Source organism: Monocercomonoides exilis, assembly GCF_001643675.1.
Source record: "Monocercomonoides exilis strain PA203 chromosome Unknown scaffold2-2631571, whole genome shotgun sequence".
In the NCBI taxonomy this organism is placed as follows: Eukaryota; Preaxostyla; order Oxymonadida; family Polymastigidae; genus Monocercomonoides; species Monocercomonoides exilis.
Genome location: NW_027150547.1, coordinates 800319 through 817582, shown reverse-complemented (window position 1 = coordinate 817582; position 17264 = coordinate 800319). Strand labels below are relative to the sequence as shown.

General features: G+C 37.8%; 6 protein-coding genes across 6 annotated transcripts; 2 read left to right on the top strand and 4 right to left on the bottom strand.

Annotated features, from left to right (window-relative positions):
- Window positions 1–1045: 1045 nt before the first annotated feature.
- MONOS_1228 (putative Endonuclease/Exonuclease/phosphatase family) lies at window positions 1046–4821 on the bottom strand (the record flags this gene model as incomplete). The annotated part of the gene is made up of 1 exon (XM_067864888.1): window positions 1046–4821. One exon carries the CDS (start codon window positions 4819–4821, stop codon window positions 1216–1218), a length of 3606 nt encoding a protein of 1201 aa, XP_067735696.1. The 3' UTR covers window positions 1046–1215.
- Window positions 4822–4996: 175 nt separating this feature from the next.
- Window positions 4997–7591, top strand: MONOS_1227 (uncharacterized protein; the record flags this gene model as incomplete). The annotated part of the gene is made up of 6 exons (XM_067864877.1): window positions 4997–5210; window positions 5269–5360; window positions 5414–5548; window positions 5605–6120; window positions 6258–6392; window positions 6485–7591. 6 exons carry the CDS (start codon window positions 4997–4999, stop codon window positions 7589–7591), a joined length of 2199 nt encoding a protein of 732 aa, XP_067735695.1.
- Window positions 7592–7662: 71 nt separating this feature from the next.
- On the bottom strand, window positions 7663–8791 carry MONOS_1226 (Fe-S cluster assembly protein SufC). Its single transcript, XM_067864867.1, has 3 exons — window positions 8758–8791; window positions 8204–8675; window positions 7663–8157 (listed from the first exon to the last, which is right to left on the bottom strand). The coding sequence occupies exons 1-3, from the start codon at window positions 8769–8771 to the stop codon at window positions 7840–7842; spliced, it is 804 nt and encodes a 267-aa protein (XP_067735694.1). The 5' UTR covers window positions 8772–8791; the 3' UTR covers window positions 7663–7839.
- Window positions 8792–8827: 36 nt separating this feature from the next.
- MONOS_16813 (putative exosome component 10) lies at window positions 8828–12659 on the bottom strand. Its single transcript, XM_067869686.1, has 4 exons — window positions 12372–12659; window positions 12234–12311; window positions 11952–12175; window positions 8828–11888 (listed from the first exon to the last, which is right to left on the bottom strand). Exons 1-4 carry the CDS (start codon window positions 12618–12620, stop codon window positions 8951–8953), a joined length of 3489 nt encoding a protein of 1162 aa, XP_067735693.1. The 5' UTR covers window positions 12621–12659; the 3' UTR covers window positions 8828–8950.
- Window positions 12660–12727: 68 nt separating this feature from the next.
- On the bottom strand, window positions 12728–13815 carry MONOS_18529 (uncharacterized protein). Its single transcript, XM_067871556.1, has 4 exons — window positions 13692–13815; window positions 13610–13648; window positions 13151–13553; window positions 12728–13059 (listed from the first exon to the last, which is right to left on the bottom strand). Exons 1-4 carry the CDS (start codon window positions 13780–13782, stop codon window positions 12753–12755), a joined length of 840 nt encoding a protein of 279 aa, XP_067735692.1. The 5' UTR covers window positions 13783–13815; the 3' UTR covers window positions 12728–12752.
- Window positions 13816–14354: 539 nt separating this feature from the next.
- Window positions 14355–17229, top strand: MONOS_1225 (uncharacterized protein; the record flags this gene model as incomplete). The annotated part of the gene is made up of 7 exons (XM_067864858.1): window positions 14355–14561; window positions 14683–15043; window positions 15124–15218; window positions 15293–15499; window positions 15631–16005; window positions 16104–16417; window positions 16548–17229. The coding sequence occupies 7 exons, from the start codon at window positions 14355–14357 to the stop codon at window positions 16849–16851; spliced, it is 1863 nt and encodes a 620-aa protein (XP_067735691.1). The 3' UTR covers window positions 16852–17229.
- Between the last annotated feature and the right edge of the window lie 35 nt (window positions 17230–17264).

The following is a 17264-nucleotide window of genomic DNA, read 5'->3' as shown; positions in this document are numbered from 1 at the left end:
AAGAAGAGTTTGATGGGGAGCTGTGAAATGGAGAAATAAGATTTGAAATTGAAGAGTTGTTCTGGTTGATGGAGTTTGTGTGGGAAATCGGTAAAATGAATTAGTCTGTATTAGAAAATGTATTGTGCGTGGTTTGAGTATCGCCAATACTTGTAATTCAAATGTTTGTATCTTTTTATTCATTCATGCATTTTATAACCTTTTCTGTTATTACAAATCAATTATAATATTTCAAATTGTCTTCTGTGTATTCAACTTTATTGTTTTCTGTTAATTGTGCTTTTGAGCGCATTTAAAGCTTTTTTGTTTCATCAATCATTGTTTTGCAAGATTTTTATTTTTTGTTTTATATATCATCACCTGTTTGAAACACCACTTTGTGTAATTGCCTCTTGTTATCTCTTTTTTGTTCTATTTTTTTATTCATATGTGTAATTCCAGAATGTTGCATTTTTCCATTTGTGTGTGATTTCTTTGATGTAATTTACAATCATTATTCTTCAAACACCATATATTTATTATTATTAATATTTGTATCTTTTGTGTCTGCTATTTTCATTGAAAAAGAATTTATATTCATAATATTTTTTTTTTTTTTTTATCATTTTTTCTGATTCTCATCGAAAAATATTCCAAAAACCAAAACGTGTTACATAATTTTTTGACATTATAATTGTTTGATAAAAAAGTTATTAATAAAGATAAAAGATTGAGAAAAGAAAGTCATTCTTTCGAAAGATTTTTGCATTATATTTAGTGATTTTTTGATGTTATTTTTTATTTGGTTGATGAATATATTTTTGAGCACCGGATTAATAATTCATGATTGAGACACACTAATGAATGTTTGAAAGAAGACGAAGGAAACTTAAACACACAAATATCGAACTTTTAAATTGAAAAGTTGATAATCTTCAATTTCACTGCGAAATGAACAGTCTTTTTCGATGTTTTTAGTTGTTGTCTGTTCAAATTACATCCAGATGTTTACGAAACTCACTCAATTTTTTGATTTTAATTATGACTTAAAAACAATCCAGATTGAAAAGACTTCACTATTATTTTTAAAGAAATTGTAAATTATTAAATTTTATGTGAATACAAACGCATCAAAATACTAGACATTGGGTATAATTAAATATTCCACAAAAAATAATTTTTTATTCACTATCAAAAAATAATTATATGAAGACATTACCTGATTTCACTGCACATTCAAGAATGTCCAACATCCGGAACGATGTCGTTCACTTTTGTTAACCCATTCTCTTTCACATACAATGATTGCTGATGAATCTGATCTTGAGCTGAAATAGGACAAGAAGATTGAACTGATGCTGATGAATCAATTGGCGAAGAAGTGACTGCGGAAGTTAAAGAGGTGGAAGAAGGAATATTAGATGCAAGATGAACTGGAAGTGAAAGCGGAGGAGAAGGGAGATGAACAGCAGAGAACGAAGAAACCGAGTCTGACGAGTCAGTTGCTCCAAACTGCCGATGAGATACTGGAGGCGAAGCCGGAGATGAAACAGAAGCCATCGGAGAAGGAACTGCAGAAGGAAATTGCTGAGGCTTTGCCATTTGGCTGCGCTGAAATGAATTGACCATTGGAGCATCAGTTGACGCGTGCTGACTCTGGTGATATGGAAACGGGAGTCTCTGCGCAGGCTGCACTTGACTAAGCGGCTGGTGATATGAAGGATGCAGCTGAGGCTGGAGAGGCGGATGAGATTGAAGAGGCGGATGAAGCTGATGGGACTGATGCGGCTGGAAAGTGTATGGCGGGGGGTGTGGGAGAGACTGGCGATATTGTTGAGGCTGAGGCAGCTGTTGGGTGTTGAACGAAGATGGCACTGGAGCTGGTGCTTGTGCTTGCGCTTGCGACGGTGAGGGGGAGGAAGATTGAGGGATTTGAGGCATCAGTGGCAGAGTAGCTGGTGAGGTTGTGAGTAATGGCGAAGGTGCAGAGGTGTGAAACTGTTGCTGAAATGTCTGCACTGGAGGATGTTGAGAAGGAATGAATGTATTTGTGCCAGACAAGTTTGAATGAGGCTGTGTCTGTATCATTTGCGTGCTGTATTTTGGAGTAAATTCTTTATGAAATTCTTTCTTCTTCTGTTTTTCGTAATCCTCCTTCTGCTGCCGCGCTAGCTCCATCTGCTGTTGCTGTTGTTGCTGCTGCTGAACGACTGAATGATAAGGCTTTGCAGACGGTCTCATTCTCATCTGCTCGGTTCCTCCGCCCACCGCCATCTGATTCATCATCTGTGACTGTGCTTGTGCTTGGGCCATCGCTTGCTGCTGCCGATGCTTGCCGCTTTCGTCTTTCTCTTCTGGCAAGTGCTCCTTCAACCACTCCTCCTCCAACCTCTGCTTGCGGTGCTTCACGCTCTCCCCTTCTTCCCCGACCCAGAACACAGCTCTAAGCGAAATATGGTCTGATCCACAGAACTCGCTCGGCAATCCAACTTGTCTTGAAGCAGCTTCAACAGACGGAGGCGCAAGCACTGACGAGCAGAACAGCGGGAGAGGGCGGAAGAGAAGATCAGGCGACTCAAACTGCCTGCATGACAAATCCTCAAGAAGGACATACGGATCAGAAGCGTCAGCTCCGCCGCTGCTGCTTTTCGACTTTGAAGAAGATAAGTTGCGTTTTTTGCTTGGGGAAGCAGATGGATCTTCACTTGATTTCCCTGCTCCAGCTTCTTTTTCACGTGCAGTTTCATCCAAATCCTCGTCTTCAGGGTATTCGTACTTGTATTCTCCATCATTGGCTTCTTCCTTGTTCTTCTCTGCGTTCAACATAGCTTGTTCTTTCTCCTTCTTCTTTACCATTCCGTATCCGTCCCAAAGCTCGACCTCAGATGAAGAAAAGAAGATATAATCAATGGTTGCTTTGAAGTTCAGGGTGAAGTTTGTAAACTGCGGCTCAGTTCCCAGCACAGTACGATAAGCAGAGCGCAGCGGTAGCACAAGCGGAGGCGCAATGAATTGATCGAAGAGTTGTGGTGGTTGTGATGCTGAATAAGAATTAGGCGTGATATTTGCTGAGAGAGGGGAAGGCAAATCTAGCGGAGAAGGAGACGATTGCTGGGTTCCATCCTTATCTTTTGTTGAGAATGCTAAGATTTTCTGGAGCGTTGAGCGATGCAGTGTGGAAAGTGCAAATGGAAGACATTCCTTTTTCAGTTGGAACAGCTGGTCAATCGAAAAGTCTTTGTGAACACGCATTGGAGAAGCAGAAGCAGAAGTCGATGGAGAAGGAGTTGGCGTGGGGACGAATATCACACTGCTTTCAGGAGACGGAACCGCCTTTGCTGGCAAAGTCTGCTCTCCTGCATTTTCTTTCTTTCCTTTGTCCAATTTAGCAACATCGTCGATCGTGTCGCGGAAGATGTAGTCCCACAGAAGCGGAATCTGAATCTTCTGATAGCGGTTGACTTTGTTATATGCAAAGAAATTGTACAACTCTGAGGTCGTTGTCGAGTTCAGGTCTCCGCAGATCACATTCCCCACATCGTAGAAGAAAAAGTCTTTGCCAATGGACTGCGTTGCTGCCTGTGTCGGATGAGATGAAACTTGTCGAGGAGCTGATGAGGTTTGTGAAAAAGGGGTTTGAAATTGTAGTGCATTTCCAGGAAATTTTTGTTGTGATACGCCTTCTGTTGTTACATTTGTCTTGTTTTTTTCATCATTTTCTGTTCCTATAGAAGAAGAATCGCCATCAATTTCAATTGTACCATTTTCAAGTCTTTCATCGCAAATGTTCCCCTTTCCATCTCCCATTTCTTTGTCCATTGCCATCTGCCTTGCGCTGCACAGCTGGGAGTAGTCATTCAAGCACTTCATCAGCTCCACGCGGACCAATGCCTTGAAAACAGACAGTCCGCGCAGAAGCATTCGGAACTGCTCGTACTTCACCCGGTCCAGTCGAGGATCCCAGAACAAATGGGTGTTTGTGAGGAACAGCAGTTTTGGATGTGATCCTGGCGGAATTGGAGAACTTGACAACGGCGACGACGAAGAAGAAGATGCAGTTGAATTTAATAATACAGAAGGAGGATTGAAAACATAGTTCGCAAATCCCGGTGGTAATTTAGTTGTTGGGCGTGCTTTGCAACCGGCTGTCGAAGAAAAGTCTTGAGGAGAATTCAAGATTTCCAAACAAAAGTACACTCCAAAATTATCTTTTACGAAACATTTCATGAATTCTGGCAATCCTTTAAGTATTTCCGATCGAGTTGGACTCACTATTTGTGAAGTATCCGAAAGTCGATCAAAAAAACAACTGGGATTTGTAATTGATTGAACAGACTTTGATCGTATTTCTAGAGTCGATGGAGGAGGAGAATTTTCTTGAGAAAACATAGAAGTTGGAACGAGGTGAGTTGAAAGAAGATTGAAGTTTATGGTTGATGAACAAATAAGGCGAAATTTTGTTTTTCTAAAAAGAACTGCGATTCCATCATTTCTTTGTGCATGCTTTCCAGAAAGAGCAAGATATTCGTTTGTTCTTGAAAAGTAAAATATTTCATATTTTTTCCCAAAAAATTGAAGAAGGTCTGGCTCATTATCAACTTCCTGAAGACAATAAATATCTGCATTCAACAGTTCAAGTTCTTGATATATACGAGAATGGCGCGAATGTTTATCTTTTGTTTGACGCGACATGTACGTAAATTGTTGATCGGTGCAGCCATGTTGAACAAGAATGTTAAATGTAACAACTGAAAACGAGCAACTACTTCCCGGAGGTGTGCCGACTTCAACGCGCTCTTTTACAAGGAGGTGAGAAGATAAATTTTCTGCATAGTCAAACATATATCATAAAGTTCGAACTCCACAATTAGCAAGATCTTTGTCAAATTCCTTTTTTCAAGATATTTATATCCCACAAGAAATGTTTCAAAAAGATGAACTTCCATTTACGAAATGGGATCTAAAAACACGAGCGTCAGAGCGATTCACTACTTATCAAAATGATGATTATTTTGACATGACACAGCGAAAATCTTGTGGCCTTGTTAAACATCTCAGATTAGAGAAAAGAGATTCAATTTTGTCAACTCATCGCAGGATGCAAGAAACTTCTTCGCAAGAAGCGGTACTCGTTCAAGAATCTATCGTTGAATTGTTTCAACTTATAAAATCTCCGATGCCAAGCGTTGCACTTGCATCATTAACAAATTTGCGAAAACTGATAACTTCAGGTCTATTGCTTGTATTGAAAATATCTTTAATTTTTCACACAAACATTTTTTGATACAGAAAATAGAGAGCCACTACACCAATTTGTCAAATTGGATCCTTTGTCGCATTTGCTTCCTTTTTTGCACGTTCACAGTTCTGATGAAACATTAGTATGATTTGTGCAAATATAAATATTCATTAATATTAAAATACAATTTCGTAGTATGAAGTTGTTTGGATGTTAATAGCAATGACATACATTTCAGAAGAATCAACTCGTCACATTTGTTATTCAGATGCTTGCCCGAAGCTCTACGAATTAATAAAGCATACTAAAAATGAGGATCTTATTTCACAAGTATTTTCTTTTTAATTTTTTGAATGCCAAGTTTTATTACTTTTTATTTATTCTAGATTATTCAATTCTTTGGGAATATTGTGTTCACCGATTATGAAACAGTGGGATTCGTCCAACAAACAGATCTATTTGAAATATGCCTTGGGATTTTATCAAAGAGATATTTCTCTACGCCCACATGTCAAGTTTCATGCGCTATTTTGCACAGTTATTCTCAATTCTCTTCAATTGCATCATTCGTTCCATGCCCCAGAAGCTGCTTCCCTGCACCTTCACAAGACTCCTTCACTCTGCGCAACTTCATGTCACAAATACCTCCCACTTCATATTCACCTCAGCCTTCTTCAAACACTTCCAAAAAACAGCTCAAACGCTTCGGCGTTGTCGTTTGTGCGACTAACTTCATTCGCAACACCATTTCAACCAATCTTAATAAGGAAACACTGCCTCGCTATACGCAAGCGCTTCCACTTCTCCTTGCTATCTTCGCAGACGACAATGCGGAATATGCAAAAGCACATGCAATATTTGCGTTGCATGATCTTGTGGAATTCTTTGAACCGTTTTCTACAGTGTGCAATCTCTTCAATTGATTTCTTTGATTAAAATATCCCAATTTTTCTTTTATTTCTCTGCTTTTTATGTAAAAAAAACACAAACCTTGAATATTACAAAAATTCTGTACCGCAACCGAATTCCTTGAATTCAGGTTCTTCTCGGCAGTAATGCAGTGCGAAATCTCATTCATTTTTCTCTTGTGGCGAATTATCATCGTGATGTGATACCAAAAATGCTAACTGTTGTCGCTGCAATGTCTGGGGACACGGACAAGGACTCAGCACAGGTTGGTGCAAGCTTTAATTTTCAAATAATTTTATTTTTTTTTATTTTTTATTTTTCATTTTTGTTGTATTGTTTTTTCTTCCTCAACACAAGATTCTTCTCCGCGGATCTGCCCTTCCATTTCTGCTGCGTTGTCTCCAAGATTACTCAACAGACAAGGACCTTCTCTTTGACACCTGCTTTACGCTTTCTAACATCACAGCAACAGATGCACAGTCAGCAAGAGAAGTATGTTTCTTCAGAGAGAGCGTCATAATGCACCATCTGGCACACATCCTGACACGCACATCCAGCACGAAAATCGTAGGCGAAGTGGTATCTGTCTGCTTTAACATTGTCAGTTTAAATGAACACTACAAACTGGATAAAGGAGATATCAGCGGAAAAAACGATAATGAAACAATGAATTCAACGCCAGCATTTGACACGTCGGTTCCGTCTCTTTTGTTATCTTCTTCTTCTTCTTCAACACAGATGGACATTGAGCAAACTCCTGCAAAGCCTGCAGAAACTGAATATCTGATGGGGCTGACTCGCGAGACGCTGACTGATGGCTTGTGCGCCATTCTGGACTGCTTCATCGGCAACAGGCTGCACGTGGCCCTTGCGCAAGTGTGCTCTGTGATGCAAGGAATGACACAGACGAAGATTTTGCGGCTGCTTTATGTGCTTCTGCTGAGAGGAGAGATGCAAAGCGAGGAGATTATTATGCTTGCACAGAAGAAAAGGAAAGAAGAAGACGAGCTGAGAGAAAAACAGATCGGCCAGGTTGACGACGAGGAATGGCAGCAAATGGGAAGGATGCTGGACGAGATGGAGAAGGACAGAGCGAATGAAGCAGGAAAAGGGCTAGAAGCTTCAAACAGCCACGAATTAAACACACAGCAGATGTCTTCTGACTCCTTTAATTTCCCATCATTGGTCAACGTGGCTCATCTGTTTTCGCGCCAAACACAAAACACACATTCGGACAGTGCTGACCAGCCGATGTTTGTGGGGCCCTTGTATTTAAACACAGTCATGTTTGACTTGGAGAACGAAGAACTGGATGCTGAATTAGAAATGCTTAAAAACTCAAAGAACTCCAAAACAAAGAAATGTGCAAAGAGCATTTTTTCAAGGTTTTTGTCAAAAAGAGAAACGTACGATGAAGATGAAGATGACGATTATGATATTTTGATGGAAGAACAAGTAGATTGATCAATATTAGAAATATTTTAAAAAGAATATTGATTAATTTTATGTTTTTCACATTGATAAAAATAAATAAATTAAATATTATTTCTTCTAATATTTCTCTAAATTTTGTTTCTAAGATACTCATTGAATGAATAGCGATGAAATGAAAAGCAAACAGTATTGACATGAGTAAAAGACGAAGATGACGATGAAGCAAAGATTATCAACGAGGATATTAATGAAAGATCATTACAAAATAATTCAACGAATTAAATCTTCACAACTCCCTCTGCAACAGCCTTTTCTTTCACCCATTCATATCCCTTCTCTTCAAGTTCCTGTGCAAGTTCTTTTTCTCCAGTCAGGACAATGCGCCCTTCCCATAGGACGTGTACCTTATCTGGAACAACTTGAGACAGCAACCTTTGCCAATGAGTGATCATCACAATCGATCTTTCAGAACCTTTAAGAGCATTGATACCTTCTGTCACAACACGCAATGCATCAATATCAACTCCTGAATCAATTTCATCCAAAAGGCAAAGCTTTGGTTCCAGCAAGGTCATTTGTAAGATTTCATTTCTTTTCTAAAAAAAAAGTAACTCAAAAACATTTAAAAAAAATAATACGAACCTTTTCTCCTCCAGAAAAACCTTCATTGACGCCTCGAGACAAAAATGATTCGTCTATTCCCAATTGCTTACGTTTTTGCTCGAGAATAGGAGCAAATTCTGAAGGATCAAGTGCTGGAAGACTTTTTGCACGGCGAATTGCATTAACTGAAGTTCGAAGGAAATATTCATTTGATACCCCAGGTATGCTTGGAGGCGATTGAAATCCAATAAAAACTCCGATTCGAGCGCGCTCTTCTGGTGGCAATTCGAGTATAGATTCTCCACAGAATAAAATTGAACCTTCAGTCACAACAAATGATGGATTTCCTGCTATAACTTGTGCCAATGTGCTTTTCCCTGAACCATTTGGACCCATGATGGCGTGAACTTCTCCAGGATATACAACAAGGTTAATTCCTTTCAAAATTGGTCGAGATTCTCCATCATCTATTTTCACTGAGCAGTGAAGATTTTTGATCTCTAAAAGGGGCCTAAAATGTAATTGTATATTTTACATATTGATGGAAGAGATTTTTTTCCAGTTATACATTTTATTTATCAAGAAAAACAAACTTTTGAGTTTGCATGAAACAAAGATTCAAGGGATGGGCAAGATCTAAAAAAATCACTGTAAAATAAATCAAAACATTTCAAAAAATTTGAATTTTATTTTTGTGAGATGATTATCTGTGATAAGTGAAATGAATAAATACTTTTACAATTTTGTAACATTTTAAGAAAATCAAAAAACAAATGATAAATGCCTTCATTTGGTTTTTGCTTTTGCAATAATTTGCCTTTTTCCTTTTAAAAATTCCAATTTTTTCAAACCAAAAACAACAGTAGGAAGGGATACAATAGGAGCAGAAACGCAAGAGCTAAACTGTGAAGAAGAAGATTGTGAAGTGTTAGTAGAAGTCAATATGAGAGTGGATTCTGATGATATCTTCCCCTTATTGACAGAAGAGCCAGCAGCACTGTTAACATCAGAATTTGACTCATTTTTCATTCCACTTTCATTCTTCTCCTGTTTTCTGTCACTCAAATCATCTGCCTGCGGAACGAGGCTTGTCTGTTGAAATCCGTCAAGCCAGCAGTCTCTGCAGACAATCTTCGGTGATTGGCTCGCATTTGTCACTCCCTTCGAAATAACCCTTGCCAACTCCGCATAAAGCTCCATGTCCCGCTTCCGCTGCAGCCGCTCAATAGCTTTCTCTCTCTCCGCTTTGCCTTTTGCGCCTCTGAACGCGCTGTCTTTGATATTTTGGCCTTGATCAACGATTCGGCTGTGAGGGATTTGGTGTGGCAGCAGCTTCATTGCACGCAGAGCAGCATCGACTTCTGTGGCGTTGCGAGGATAGCGTTTGATTTGCTGGTTCTGCTGCACTGGATCTGCAGTCTGCAGTGTTGGCAAGCCCATGGAAGAGGAGATGGAGAGAGGAACAGGTGACAGAGATGGGGATAGAGACGGATATGGAGATGGAGACGGCGAGGGTGAAGGAGAAGAAGACGGAGCAGGCGATGGGATAGGAATCACTTCTTCGTCTTCGTCGGTATCTTCCCCGTAAAAGTCTTCTTCTCCTTCTCCTGCGTTCTCGCCTGCACCATTTGCTTCACCGTGCACATTGCTGCTTTTCTTATCACTTTTATTATTTCCATAGCTGCCACCACTTCCACTTCCACTTCCATTCCCCTCCTTGTTCAATCTCGGAATGCCCTGTGATCCAATCATTGTGTTTGTGAAACAAGGCTTTGATAAACAGAACATCGCCACACGAGACATCACACACTCTGCAGACTCGTCCAGCAGCCGCGCCTTGCCATCCCGCCATCCATACAGCGCTGCAAAGACACGCTCTGCTATTCGATCTTTCAGCCCTTGCTTTGTGTTTCCCAGCGCCTCCTCTTCTGCAGCACTGGCTGAGTCTGCTTTCTCCTGCGACTGAATCTGCTTCAGCCGCTCGTTCTCTTCTTTCCTGTCTTTCTCTTCGAGACTCAGACTCGTTTTGCTCTCCTCTTCTTTTTTCTTCTCTGCCGCAGCAGCTTCTGTGTTTGCCTTTGTCTCCTGTGCTTTCAGACTCTCCTTTATTCTGTTCTCAAACCCGCGGTGCCTTCTCTTCCAGGAGTGCATCTGACTGAAATGTGTCTGCCACGTTTTCTCGTACGAGCTGCCGTCAAAGACGAAGTGGTCGTATTTGATGAGGCATTCTTTTCTGCTTTCTTCGAAGACATAGCGAGAGGGGGGAAGCTGAAGTATGAGTGTCGATGGGTTTGATGAATTTGTGGAAGAAAGTGGATTTGAAGGAATTGAAGAAGAGGAAGATGGAGATGAAAGGGTTGCGGATGATGTGGTGATTGAAGAAGATGAAGTGGAAGTGGAAGTGGAAGAAGAAGAAGAAGATGAAGGTGATGAAGATTTTTCATCAGTCGAAATTTGTTCTCTTTGATTGTTATTTTCTTCATCAGCCACTTTTCTTTTCTTATCCAAAGACGAATTTGTCTTTCTCTGCTTTTCAGTTGAACGCGATGACTTCCTCTTAACTTTTGCATCGACAAACATCGGACCTTCCGGTTCCTCTTCTTTTTCTTCTTCCCCTTCTTCTTCTTCACTATTACTCTTCCTTTCTCTATTCTTCTCTTTCATATCAACACCTTGCTGTTCTGCTTTCATCACTGTCCCATCCATCGCTCCGTCTTCTGCCCGCTCTCTCCTCGCCACCTCCGCGCCGCTGCATGCCTTCTCTCTCTCCTCCTTCTCCTTCAGCTCAATCCGCAGGCAATCCCACACATACAGCAAGTAGTGCGTGTCTTGCCGGGCATACTCTTTCATCTCCTCAGAAAGCGGGCGGATCCGCCAGTCGCTCCGCTGCAGCCGCTTTTTGTCGTCCAGAAGACGCAGACTCGCATAGCCAATTGATGAGGACGAGGATGAGGAAGAAGAAGAATAAGAGGAAGAAGACGAAGAAGCATCATCCTTATCATCTGAAGGAATGACAATCACTTCATCATCGTCTTCAATTGTGATTGCTTTCTGCTCTTTTGATTCCATCGACTTCCCATCTTTTTGTTTTTCCAATTCGCCTTCCTCTTTTCTTTCAACCTTCTGTTCATCTTTCTTTGAAGAAGAAGATCCGCTTTCTGCATTCCCCGTTCCATCAACAGACCTCAAACAGAATCTTCTCAAAAGAAATTCAAGTGACAGCTTAGGATAGTTCAACCGCTCAGATGCAAAATACGTGTCAAACATGTTCACAAGATACAGAGAGAAGTCCCTCTGCAGCCACTGCACATCGGAGTGTGCCCCATGGAACACCTTCAAGATAGACGGGTTCGCAAACACTCGATTAAGTACAGTGAGAGGCGAGAAGAAAGCAGAAATAACTTGGCCATTTGAAGCAGCTGAAGTGGACGAAGAATCAAAGGCAGCGACTTGTTCTGAGGAAGACGAAGCAACTGACTGATTGATTTTTTGCCTTGCTTCTTCTATTTCTTGCTTTGTGGCTTTCCTTTTCCAAGAAAGCGCTGGAGATAACACATCCACAATATAATCAGTTTTTCGACTACTGATTTGAATCAAGCATGTGTAGCCTCTGTACGAATGATAGCTGTGATGCTCAACATCAACCGCTATTGCGTCTTCTTTTAAAAGTTCATCAACCATTGATTCAAGCTCATTGACTGTCTCCACGTATACAAGAGGCGTTCTTTTTTAAAGCAGTTAAAGACCAATAAATTTCAAAATAGAACAAAATCATATTAATGCAAACCCATTCATCGGTAAAGGTGGTTTTGGAAGACCTTCTAATTCAAAGTACTTCGGTTCATATTGTAAGGATTGAATTTCCTTTTCATATGGATGAATAAAAAGACCAGAATATGGCACTTTTGAGAAAGGCTTTTCACTCAAAAATGGAACATAACGAAGATTTCTGTTATCAAATAAAGGCTTTGGCGCTAATGTATGTTGCTCAATTTTTAACTTTGTTTGACGCTTAGAATGTTCAAAATAATTATATTTAAAACAAACACATTGAAAAAGTGACAATAACCTGTTTTTGAAGAGGCTTATCTTTAACTACAACTTGGACATTGGATTTTGTCAATGTTTTCCCGTCGATTAACTTTTGCTAATGTTGTATAAAAAAGTTTTGAAAATTTTTAAAAGAAAAAAAATTGAAAAAACATACCGCTTGCAAAATCAATAAATCTACCACTCCTCCAGTTGTTTGCAATTTTTTATCATATGACGCTTCATTTGAAAAGTTTAATTGAGGGTTTAGCTTCGACAGTAGAGCATAAATTTGTTGTCTTAATTCATTGACCTTATTCTCAAAATCCGGTTCCATAACCATTGAAAATTGCAGCTCAGAACCTGTAGGAAACGATTTAAAAATTTTTTCAGTTTTTTCTAAAGTCTTAATGTGTAGCTTGTCCATGAATTACAAAATATTTCTAAAAATAAAAATAATAAGAATGAATTTGGGAAAGATCACATTGATCCAATCAGAAAACAAAAAAAATTAACAAAAATCCCAATTAAATAATGTACTATATTAATTATTTCAACGCTAACTAAAAAATGGAATAGAAATATTAAAAGAACAAGTTGAGCACTCTCCAATGATAGGTGTAATTACGCGATGAATATTTTCTGGAAGTTGAGACATAGATAAGCTCAATGAATGCAATGAATGATAGTTTTGAATATTGGAAGAACAACATGAACTTTCATATTTTAATGAGGATTGACAACTGTTTTCCTGTAATTCTTTGAACGAAACATTCCTTGAATAAGAAAACGAAGGTTCCAAAAAAGATTTTGGACTTAATGAAAAGAAAAGGTGATCCTTGCAAGGCTTTTGCATTGACAGCTGACTGAGAATGAAGGGGAAAATTTGGCATTTTAGTATTAATATTTATATCACGTTCACAAATGGAGTTAAAAGAACAAAATAATAAAGCACACTGAGTTTGTTGATGCATCATTTCAGAATCTTCTAATGCTTGCTGTAAATTTCGAGAGGTGCATCTCGGAAAACAAATCTGCGCCCTGCAAAATGAACATGAAAAAAGTGTAAGATTATGAAAACTCATTGGCTTAAAGTGCTCCACTTCAAGAGAATATGTTTCGTTGCACGACAAATATGATGTCAAAGGGACGAACGGGATAGGATCGGAAATAAATGATGTTAAAACAGGATCTAATGATTCTCTTGTCAAAAAATTCTGAAGGCAAAACGGGCAAATACATTTTCCAACACTTTCTTTCTGAAAAATATAAGAATTGTATTCACTTTCAGATGGTATATTATTGGGCTCATCCATTGGAAGCTCAAATTCGTCTTTTTGATCAAGTAACATGTTTTCTTCTTTAAAATATTTTAAACATGAAAATCAGAATTTGTGAAAATGAATAATTCCATACGTTCCAATTGCAATAATTCTTCGATTTCTTGTTGTGCAACTTTAAACACCATTTAAAGCATTTTAAATATGAAGAGTTATACCTAAAGATGTCGAGGAAATTTCCTTTTGGAATATCAAAGACGAATGATTAAGCTTCGGGGCTTTTAATGACAATTGGTTTTTGCCATCCATAAACAAAAAATTCAATTCTTTTCAAATATTCATATGATCAAATAGACCATAAACAAATTTTATTTCTTTAAATTGATTCTTTACATTTTTTTAACGAAATGGCCTTTGCGAAGAGAAGAGTGACTTTTTCGAATATTGGACAAGAATATGATGAAAAATTAAGAGCGACAGTTATTAGTGAAGATTCACATTTTTCAGAGCGCAAAACAACAACAGATCCTTTTGTGAACACTTCAGATGCTTCTTTTTCTTCTCAATCATTGTCGATCCAAACTAACCGCAGACAAACATCAATCGAACGTCGTAAAACGGTAAAGTATCCTTCAAAATCAAAGCAAGATTCATCAAAGCAAAATAATTACATATATGGAATTGTTTTGGATTTCATCAAAATAAATCAAATAACACTTGGATCTATTCCTCCTGAACGCGTCGATCAAAGTAGTATAAGTTGCATGAGCATGAAGTCGTTTTACGAACTTCTCGAACGAGTGATCCAACAAAGTCTTGATTCATCTTTTTCTTTTGACTTTATTTCAGAAAAAAAGCAATCGATTGAAACAAAAGCAACAATGCACGACAATAAACAAATTCAAATGGATAATAGGTCGCAAGTATTTTTAAATATTTTGAAAAGTCTTCAATACAATGAATGTTCAGCTGTCGAGCAAGTTTTGAAGGGATTCGCAGGAAGGAAAGGAGCTGGATTTACATCAATAGGTGCTTTGGCTAAAATGACTTTATTACGCGCACTTACTCATTTAATAGAACTGTGCATGGTTTGATTTTTGTATTATTTTCGTTTAGGTTTATTTTTTTCATGAAAATTTGTGGGAACAAATAAACGTAAAACTGAATGAACATTTCATATTCTCTCAATTTGACGTTTACATAATTCAGAGTCTAGCTGATGACGAAGAATTCAATGGATATACGCAACCTCGAGCAACGACTCAGCGTTTGACAATATCTCTTTCACCTCGAAGTCCACACCGAAGACGAACAACAAATCTTTTCAGAAGGCCTACAACACCTCCTCTTCTTTTATCATCAGAGTTACCATCATCTTCGTCGTCGTCGTCATCATCATCGTTATCTTATTCATTAACTGGATCGTTTGATGGATCCGAATTCGTTCTTTCAGAATTGTTTCCAAAAAAGGTTTTATTCGAGATTTTGACTGATTGCTTTCGTGAAACAGCTCCTGAAGATATTCACAAAAAGAATCCTCAAGTCGAAAAAAGATTACATGAATTGAAAGGTTTATCCATCTATTTGAAAAAATCTTTATTGAGTTGATTATTAAAAATCTTGTTTTTAATGTTCATTTTTTTCAAACAGAAAGAAAAATTTCAATTGTGAAAGAGCAAAATATGCAATTGGATAGAGACATCTTAATGCTCGAGGAAGAGAAGCAAGAGCTTTACCAACATGAGGTATGATCCCGCGTTTGTATTTAGACATTAATCTCATTGTGCACTTCTTTCTTTTTCTATTATCAATCAAACAGGATTCAATCAAAGAATTAATGAAGCAAGTCGAAGAAAATGAAAACCTTGTGAAGAGCATTGAAGAAGTTATAGAAAAATGTGCAGAGCAAATGAAAGGAATGGAAAATGGAATGGAAAAATTAGCACCAGTTAGAAAAGAAATGGAAGATGCATTGAAAAAATTTACAGAAGAATGCTACTCATTGGAGAATGCAATAAAGCAGCAGGTGTGCATTATTAATGCCTTTTTTTTAAAAAAAAGTCAAATATTCTGTTTTATCTTTATGATTATTTAATCTTTAAATTCTTTAATAACAATGATTATTTAAAACAAATCTCCATTCTCTATTCTTTCTAGCCATTTTCAACAATGGAGATATCTTTGATGAAGCAAGAAATTGAGCGCCTTCACAAAGCCATGTCAGAAGAAATATCAAAGCAAAATGAATCAGAACTTCGCGTTAGCGCCAAAATCCAGCAAAGAGACGCGCTAAAGCAGGAAGTGGAGAAAGCAATAGAAGATATTCAGCCAATAATCCAAATGATTGAGGAAGAACAAAGTGAGCCAATTGATAAGACTCAAATTATGATAAGTCATTCAGACATTGAGAAAGCATTAAGTCCACTAACAGCTGCATCTTCGGCTTCATCAACTGAATATTTAACTTCATCTTTGGCTGATTCTGATTCCGACTCCATTCCATTCTTTCACAAAAAGATTGAAGCCTTTAATGTATGTATCATTTTTTGATTGAAGCTCATAACTTATGTATTCTTTATTTGAATTTATTTTTTTATTGTCGATTAATCGTGTGGCATAAAAACGAACAGCGACTAATAAATGGCCTGACTTTAACAATGGAACAATCAATAGGCCCTCTAAAACAGCGCATAAGCGAGGAGCAGGCAGCTGAAAACAAAGCACAGCACCACCTCAACAAAAGACGTATGCTTTACGAGAAACAAAAAGAAGAAGTTAGGTCGAAAGAAGAGAAATTCCTGAAAATAAAGCAGATGGACGATGAAGAAGTTGCAAAACTGAAACGCGCAATGGAAAAGAAGGCTGTTGATGTCGCGAGCATGAGAGCTGAACAACAAGAAGAACAGAGACAACTTTCAGAAGAGCAAGTGTCGTTACAAAATGAGTATGCTTATAAATTGTAATGTTCGGTTTTTTAATGCAGGAAAAATTTTTGATGTTTTGCATAATTTTTACCACCTAATATTGAATCTGTAATTTTTGAAAAATAAACAATAATATATGTATATCAATAGACTGGACAACATGACAAAGCAAATGCATTTGACACGGCAGCAGAAGAGCCAAGAGCACATTTTGCTAATTCAGCAGTGCATGTCAGCTAAAGCTGCAATTGAAGCCAAGATGACACAAGCAATCGAAGCATTAAAGGAACAAAAAGAGAAGCGAGAAGAAACAGTAGAGTTTTGCGAGAGAGCAGCGAAAGCTTTTAGAGACGAAGCTATCAAAGCAAGAAAAGAAGAATGCAAATCAGAAGAAGAGAATAAAGGAAGCGAGAATTCTATTGAGAGGGTTGATGAAGAAATTGTTGTAAAATGAATGGTGAAAGAAGTATAAAGTCTCTAAAGGATAACTTATTTCAGGATTTATTTCAAATATATTCCGTTTGGTATGATGGAACGCGCTTTTAAACGAGCATGAGAATTAAAATATGTTTGTGAATTCCTCTTCAAAATGTTTTTTTCTCAATATTTCGTTTCATTTCGCTTAATTGCTCATCACATTTTCAATTAAATTTACATCTCTTCTCAATGTTTCAAATTTCTTGACAGCACTTCACCATTTCTTAGACTCATTTCACAAATTTTATCTTTTTTATTTTTATTTTTTTAATTTTTTTTGTTGAAACAAAACTTTTTTTATAAATGATGCACTCAAACATTAATATTAAATAAGATAATTATTAAAGATAAAAAACAAGGTTTTTTTCATGAGTGAACTTTCGTGATAAA

What these genes read in the sequence shown, in the direction of transcription:
- MONOS_1226 (XM_067864867.1), bottom strand. An exon ending in GTTTTTCTGGAGGAGAAAAG is followed by an intron (nt 8,158 to 8,203) that starts GTTCGTATTATT and finishes CTTTTTTTTTAG; the next exon opens with AAAAGAAATGAAATCTTACA.
- MONOS_16813 (XM_067869686.1), bottom strand. Translation starts at nt 12,620, where the DNA reads ATGGACAAGCTACACATTAAGACTTTAGAAAAAACTGAAAAAATTTTT. An exon ending in ATAAGCCTCTTCAAAAACAG is followed by an intron (nt 12,176 to 12,233) that starts GTTATTGTCACT and finishes GAACATTCTAAG; the next exon opens with CGTCAAACAAAGTTAAAAAT. An exon ending in CCACCTTTACCGATGAATGG is followed by an intron (nt 11,889 to 11,951) that starts GTTTGCATTAAT and finishes GCTTTAAAAAAG; the next exon opens with AACGCCTCTTGTATACGTGG.
- MONOS_18529 (XM_067871556.1), bottom strand. Translation starts at nt 13,782, where the DNA reads ATGGATGGCAAAAACCAATTGTCATTAAAAGCCCCGAAGCTTAATCAT. An exon ending in AGAATTATTGCAATTGGAAC is followed by an intron (nt 13,554 to 13,609) that starts GTATGGAATTAT and finishes AATATTTTAAAG; the next exon opens with AAGAAAACATGTTACTTGAT. An exon ending in ATGATGCATCAACAAACTCA is followed by an intron (nt 13,060 to 13,150) that starts GTGTGCTTTATT and finishes CTTCATTCTCAG; the next exon opens with TCAGCTGTCAATGCAAAAGC.